The sequence below is a fragment of the Morus notabilis genome, unplaced genomic scaffold (genome assembly GCF_000414095.1).
Source record: "Morus notabilis unplaced genomic scaffold, ASM41409v2 Scaffold134, whole genome shotgun sequence".
NCBI lineage: Eukaryota > Viridiplantae > Streptophyta > Magnoliopsida > Rosales > Moraceae > Morus > Morus notabilis.
The window spans coordinates 21,445-29,344 of NW_010364232.1; the positions used below are offsets into that span (position 1 = coordinate 21,445).

The window sequence follows — 7,900 nt, forward strand, 5'->3', positions numbered from 1 at the left end:
ATATATATTTTTTTACCAAATAAGTATACTGTATTGGCAATTCTAATATCTTTTAAAATCTTTTTAATCCTAACATTTCCCGTACAAGTTAAGAATCCTAGCAAGTATATTGTACTGTTTAATTCTAATCGTGATGAGCGTTCACAAAGTTTGAAAGCCAATGAAGAAAAACACATTTTATACATCTTTAGGGAAATTTTTTTTTTTTAAAAAAAAAAAAAGGCCCAAATCAAAGAGTCAATCTGCTAGTGCCTGAAAATGGCTTTAAATTACATCAGAAAAACTGGTAAAACAATGTTCCATTGCAGATATTTCTCAACTACAACTAAATCATCAATGTAATCACGCTTGTTTTGTTCCTTTACAACTTTTCACAACAGTTTTTATGGCAGACCCGAGATTATTTACTGGTCAATTCCCTCGATTTTGTCCTCCACTTCCGAGTACAACTGCCTCAACCGTTCAATGTTCTCTTGTGAAGTCTCCCAGTAGCCACGCCCATTGGCCTCCAAGAATGTCTGGACCAACTTCCTGAAGGAATTGGGGTTGGTGCTCATCAGCCTGTTCAACATCTCCTCATCTTGAATGAATGTTGTGTTGGCCTCTTCATACACCCAGTTGTCCACTTGGCCAGAAGTTGCACTCCATCCAACTGTGTTGGTTAGTCTCTTCTCGATCTCACGAACACCCTCGTAACCGCTCGACATCATTCCTTCATACCACTTGGGGTTCAGCAAAAATTGGTGCGCGCGTCAAGCCTCACGGTCTCAGCAAGTGTACGGACCTGCATTACATGAAGTTATCAGTCACAAGGCCAGAATCTTTTTTTTTAGTGACAATTATATAATTTTTCTTATAAAGATGGGCACAACTGAAATTTTAGGAAAGTTTTAGGGAGAAAAATCAAGTGTGGCTCCATCATTGATGACATTACTAGTTTTCTCAACATAAAACCAATGGTGTGGGAATTCAAACCTGTGCATTGGCTGTGGTGGTATCAGCAATGTATGCACTCGGTTTCTTTCCATCCTTCCTCAGGTTCTGCACAAGATTGGTGGGGTCTGAGTCAAAGTAGTGGCTAACATCAGTGAGTGAGATTTCTGAGGAGTCGAGGTTTTGGAATGTTGCGTCTGCTGTGCTCAAGGCCATCTCAAAAACTTTTCTTTTCTCAGTCATGCCTGCACCGGGGGCATCGCAATCAAAAGCGAAAGATTTCCTGCTCAAGTACATGTCCTGCAGTTGCTTCTCATCATTCCATGAGGAGTTCTCCACAGCCAGGTTGACGTTGGAAGAGTAGGATCCTGAGGCATTTGAGAAGACCCGAGTCGCTGCTTCTCTAACTCCAATTCCAAGGGCTTCCGCTTGTTCCAATGCATGCTTCCTGACGTAGTTCATTTCCGCAGGCTCATCTAGTTCAGCCACCATCTTCACTGCCCGATCAAGGAGATTCATCTGCAAACAATAGATAAGAAACCATCAACAGTAGGTTCAAAGAGCAACAGAAAATGCATTAAGAGTAACGGTGCTTTTTAATATGGATATTTTAGCCATCATGACTAATCTCATGGAAAAGAGTTTTAGCTTTCGATAATAGAAACGGACACGCATATAAGTAGGGAAGCTCAAAGAATGGTACCTGGTTGATAAAGAGATCCCTGAATACTCCTGAGCAGTTAACAACAACATCAATCCTAGGCCTTCCAAGCTCTTCGAGACTTACTGTTTCCACCCGGTTGACTCGGCCAAATGTGTCAGCAACAGGTCTCACGCCGATCATCCACAGAACCTGAGCCAAGGACTCACCATAAGTCTTTATGTTGTCTGTGCCCCACAGAACAAGAGCAACTGTCTCGGGATACTTTCCGCCATTTTCATTCTTCTGCCTCCCAACTAGCCTGTCCACCACAACCTTTGCACTCTGCATAGCAGCCGTTGTGGGAATTGCTTGTGGGTCAAGTGCGTGAATGTTCTTCCCTGTTGGCAACACCTTCGGGTTTCTAATTGGGTCACCTCCGGGCCCTGGCTCCACGTATTTTCCCTCCAGTGCTTGCTTCAAGCTTCCCAATTCATTGTCAGCCACAACAAGCTTTAAACATTCTCCCAAGAATTCAAACAATGTTCTCAGCTTGTCCCTATCGGCACGGTAGAATTTGGTGCTTGATAAGTAATCAATCCAAGGTTCATTAATACCAAAGCCAAGAATGGAGGTGAGTCTGTCAGCTACATCAACGACCTGGCCCTTCTTGTTTGTTGTGCGCTCCACAAACGCCGAGGTTGCACCACGTGATGCCTCGGTTATTTGCCTGAGAAGCTCTACATCCTTCAGAATTCCTTTGTCGCTTCCTCTGTAGACGTCCTCTATGTCTCTTCCCACTGTCTCAGCTAATATACCTGGGAGTGAGGAAATATTATCTTCAGGACGATCAAGCGCAGCAATGTTGACCAAGGTTGCTACTGCTTCCATGGCGGATGGAGGCTCACCAATGACGTGCAGGCCACAAGGCAAAAGACGGGACTCAATCTCCATGATCTTTGAATACACCTTTCCGACCACATGATCTCGTTCTTTTGCTGGGATTTCCTGCCCCTCATCAGGTAGTTCCACATCCTTGTCAAGATTGCATTGCCTGGCGGTGCTGATGATTGAGCTAACAATCTGTGGCCCACGACCCGTGTCTTTAAGGGATTGGTAAGAGGAGATGAGCTCACTCAGCTGCTTAAGACCCTTGTAAAGCCCTGCATTTTCTGCTGGAGGGGTCAGGTAGCTTATGGTGTTAGCATAGCTGCGGCGTTTGGCTATGGTGGCTTCAGATGGGTTGTTAGCAGCATAGTAATAGACATTGGGAATGTTTCCGATTAGACTGTCAGGGTAACAGACATCACTCATACCCACTTGCTTTCCAGGCATGAATTCAAGTGAGCCATGAGTACCGAAATGAAGAACTGTATCCGCCTTGAAAATCTTTTCGACGAATGAGTAGTATGCTGCAAAGCCGTGGTGTGGACTAGCTGATTTGGAGAACAATAATCTCATCGGATCACCCTCATAACCAAATGTGGGCTGAACTCCAATGAAGACATTACCGTACTGTTTCCCATAAACCAAGAGATTTTCTCCATCAGAGTTCAAATTCCCTGGAGGCTTCCCCCAGTTCTCTTCCAATGCTGTGGCAAATGGAGTTAGTCTTTGGTATTCACGGACTCCCATTTTGTAAGCGACATTGAGGTTCGGACTGCTGAATTGAGCTTCTTTGTCGTGAATTACGTCTTCAATCAAGGCTTCTGAAGTCTCTGGAAGTCCCTCAACATTGTAACCATCTTTTTGGAGGTCTTTGAGAACTGAGAATATGGAGGAGAAGACATTAAGATAGGCAGCTGTTCCGACATTTCCTTTGTCTGGAGGAAAGCTGAACACAGTAATTGCTAGCCTCTTCTCTGCCTGCATTAGAGTTTATAGCACATACATGTCACTTTGTATTCAATTTGTTCAGCGGTATATAGTAGATACCGTAGATCATTCACATGATTTGAAAATTGATGCTTCGAACTACATGACAGATAAAAGAAGTTGAAGGAAATCAGCAAGTGAATATCTAGCAGCCAACGACACTGGATCAGAGGGTGGAAGAAACTGAAGTCTCCATAACCAGAATTTGTTTCTAGAACGCCTAAGTAAATAATGAAATCAATGTTTTCATATGCATACCCCTTGATTACTAGCCCAAAGGGAAAAGTCTGGTTTCGGAACATAATGAAGACTTCTTTACTATATGAACCTACCTATAATATGTGTAAGAGGAAATAAAGGTGTAAACTACATAATTCCATATTAGTTTCTATCTATAACATCCTCAGCATATAATTATTAGCTAGGAAGGTCAGTGAGGCTAGAACTTTTTGCATTTTAGTTTTGTCTTACAGAAATGACATGATGAGGATGATATTGAATAAGCACATTCAAATAAAAGGAGAAAATAACGCATATGTTAAACAAGAATATGGAGGGCAAAAAAAGAATACCTTTGACTTCCTTTTCAGTTCAGCCCATCTGATTGCCCTGGTGCAGAGTTGCTCCACCCTCTTGTGAAGAGCATGTGCTTTCCCTGCAATCATAAATACAATATTCGTTAGTTTTCAAGACCATGACTGAAAAGTATTCATATCTATACACACACACACACACATCTATATATATATATATAGATATATATGTGTGTGTGTGTGTGTGTGTGTGTGTGTGTGTGTAAAGACAAGAAGCAGAAGAAGAAAAAAGAGAACTACAACTTTATAAGCAATGAAGAAACCGCACGTTTACAGACTCGGTCAAAATCTGAAGTTGCTCTACTAATTCCTTTTAAAAGTCATTATGAACTGTTAAAAAGGCCACAAATTAGACATATCAAAATTTTCTTCGTAACATCCTTGTTCTTTGAAAAGCTAAAGTCATACGATGTTTCCTTTTGAAAGTCATTATAAGCTGCTATTTCAAGACTACTCTCAAGGAGATAATTAAACATTAGAGTAATAAAAAATTTACAGACAAGACAACAATAAAAAAAAGATGCAAAATGAAAAGGAGAGACTTTACTTGCCTGTTTTAGGATCCCGGCCCGCGAAAACAATGGGCTCCATGCCTCCATCCAGCTCTGGAAGAGCTACTTGCAATGCAACCTGAATTGGGTGCAGACCCAAAGTGCTGTTAAGCCACTCCTCAGTTGTCTGGAACACCAAAGGCAATGCAACAATGTAAGGAACATCAAGCTTCATCAAAGCCTCCACAGCCCTGGGATGGTCCTGCCTTGCGGGCCCACCAACAAGGGCAAATCCAGTGAGTGAAACCACCGAGTTCACAAACGGCTTCTTGCTAACCCGATCGATCAAGAACTTCTCCACCGGGCCGGAAAAGTCCAACCCTCCAGCGAAAATCGGTATCACCTTAGCCCCTCTTGCCTCCAACTCCATAATCACTGCCGCATAGTGACCATCATCCCCAGTAACAATGTGACTCCTCTGCAAAATCAGCCCGACAACCGGCGCATCCCGTCCCTTAACCTTCTCATTCAAATCCTTCCTAGTACCATACCAATTCAAATACTCCTTCACATCATCATACATACAAGGAGCCAAAGGGTGCCAAATCCCACTATCTAAGTACAAAACCGGATCCGAATACTCAATCTTAGTCCCCTTAAGCGCCGGAACATAAGACCCCGAAATCATCTTCAGGAAATTCTGCAGATTATCAGGGGACCCACCAAGCCAAAACTGAAGACTCAGAATGTAAAGCCTTGCATCCTGAGCCTTATCACTAGGCAAGTACTTCAACACTTTTGGCAAAGTCCTCACTAGCTTCAACATGCTATCAGCAAAACCTGCTGAAGATTTCTTCTTCTTGAAAAGCTGAAAAAACGGACTTTTTGATTGCCCCAACTGAGACATACTAAAAGAACCCAACTTGTTAAGCCTCATTACTTCCGGCATTGAAGGGAAAACAAGAACAGCATCAAGCCTGTCCCTTTCCTTCTCCACAGCGGATTTCACCTTCAAAGCAAGTTCTTCGACAAAAATCAACGACCCAATAAAGATATTCGCGTCCTCAAGGTCTTTACAGAAAGTTTGGTAAGTTTTCTCGTCACGAAGCTCCTCAACCAAGTAGCCAACGACCTCAAAAGAAGCATACCTTTTGTTGTCGTTTAGGGACTTGACGGCTGAGGTGAGTGCTGACTGATACTGAGCCTCCAAAACGACATAGACGATTTTGACTTTGGGGAGGCCTTGGTTGTTCTCTGGGACGATACGACGAACTTCTGGGGAGGTTTGTGTGAAGAGGCCGTTCCCAACGGCGGCACATTTGACTTTGAGAAAGGATTTTGGGTTGTTTGGTGTCGTTTTCTTGGGGAGAAATGAGTGGAGAAAGTAGTGTTTTTGGGAGAGTGAAGAAAGGTGGTCTTTTGAACTTGGAAGTGTGAATGATGAAGATAGTAAAGAAGCCATGGATGATGATGATCAAGAGAAGGAAAAAAAAATTATAATAGGATTGATAATAATAACACTATTAATTACTACTCTGTTAGTAAAAATTGAGGGGAGAGAGAGAGAGAATTATGAGGAGATTGTATGAGAAATGAATTTGGTTTCTCTCCTTCTATAAACTCTGTTTTTGTTTTCAGTTTTTGGGTTCTCTCTCTTTTTCTTTTTCTTTTTGCTTTGCTTGGGAGTTTTGTTGTTATATATTTTGTGTAGTGCGGAGGGAGAAGCCAATTGGGAAGGGAGAAACGGTTGGTGTTTTATTTTATTTTATTTTAATTTTCTTATTTTGGTGGTGGGAGTTAGAGACACGTGGCAAAATGGGTAGTTTTGGAATTAAATAAATTATGTGTGGTTATTTTTGAGGTTGAGTTTTCATTTTGGGCCATTTGATTGATTAAGGAAGGAAATGAGGAATGGAGTTATCTATCCCATTTGGGTCATTCTTGATGGAGTTTCCTGAGTTCTGATTGGTTGAAGTGGATTTCACAAAAGTGCCACAAGGGAGAGTGAGGTGGAAGGTGGATGATGAGAGAGAAAAATGAGAGATTCTTTTTTTTTTTTTTTTTTGTCAAATTCAATAGAGCCCCCCTTTTAATTGTAAAGATTTCTTGCTTTCTGAGTTTGTGTTCCTGAATGAAAAGGAGGTGATATTTTTTCTGTGACACCAATGGGACCAGGTATCCTAGTCGTAGGCCATGTAAGATGCCAAGTCCAAAAATATATATATTTTTTCCTTTCCCTGTTTTGTTTTTACCTTGTGATAAATTGGGATTATTTTATGCTGTGAGAAAAAATATCTCAGTACTGTACAAGAAAATATAATTTGTAAAATTTTATATTAAAATTTACAGATGCCAAGTCCAAAAATATATATATTTTTTCCTTTCCCTGTTTTGTTTTTACCTTGTGATAAATTGGGATTATTTTATGCTGTGAGAAAAAATATCTCAGTACTGTACAAGAAAATATAATTTGTAAAATTTTATATTAAAATTTACAAATTTAAATTATAAAATTATAAAAGTTATAATAATTTATAAAATTTAAATTTTACGATAATTTATTTTAAAACTTGTAAATTTGAATGATTTATCGTAAAATTTAAAATTTAACAAATTATCGTCTGAATATTGTAACTTTTTCGTTTGAATTTATAAGTTGTAACGTAAAATTTTATAAATTATCGTATCTCTTAACACGGTGTCGGAAAAAAAATGCCCTGATAACTTATAAAGACCCGATAAACTGAAGCCGGAGAGTTTTTGACATGTAAGCCTACTAGGGAAGGTGAAATATAGTAAAGAGTTTAAAATATTTCACAAATAACAAAAGATCACTTTATTATAACTGTTACTGTTGTTTCGTAGTATAAAACGTGAAATCATAATAATAATGATTACTGACTTCCAAAATATGTCAAAAAAAAAAGAGATATATCTAACTCCACTCTTATGATCATGCCATATAGTATGATTTTGTATACGAAATTGGGAGATCACGTCGATCTAATTTAGGTTGACACGATACAATAAAATTACCTTATGATACGTATAATTATTTATAGAAGCACAAAAAAGGGTTTTAAATGGGAGAGAACTTTGATAGTTGGGTTAATAGCAGCACGGTGTTGAGTAAAAATGAGGTCCCTATTATGAAAATGATATTATACCTCATTAGAAATATGTTATAATAGATGGGGATGCTGCCATGTTACTTTAACAAGTCAAGTTCCCCAAAAGAAAACCAAGCATAGAGAGTTAGATAACAAATTAGATGTGAGGAATTAAATAAGAGAAGATTTTCCTTTTAGTGTTATTCTAAATAAAAATACTATTCTTATATTACGGTTAAAGAAATTAGAAACTTATTC

The 7,900-nt window shown here is 39.5% G+C and overlaps 1 protein-coding gene across 1 annotated transcript; it reads right to left on the reverse strand.

Moving 5' to 3' along the window:
• Positions 1–281: 281 nt before the first annotated feature.
• Positions 282–6,193, reverse strand: LOC21385082 (magnesium-chelatase subunit ChlH, chloroplastic). Its single transcript, XM_024170797.1, is given in 6 exon segments — positions 282–737; positions 740–784; positions 976–1,452; positions 1,637–3,439; positions 4,021–4,103; positions 4,593–6,193. Coding segments are annotated over 6 exon segments (4,143 nt in total). The 5' UTR covers positions 5,995–6,193; the 3' UTR covers positions 282–404.
• Positions 6,194–7,900: the final 1,707 nt, after the last annotated feature.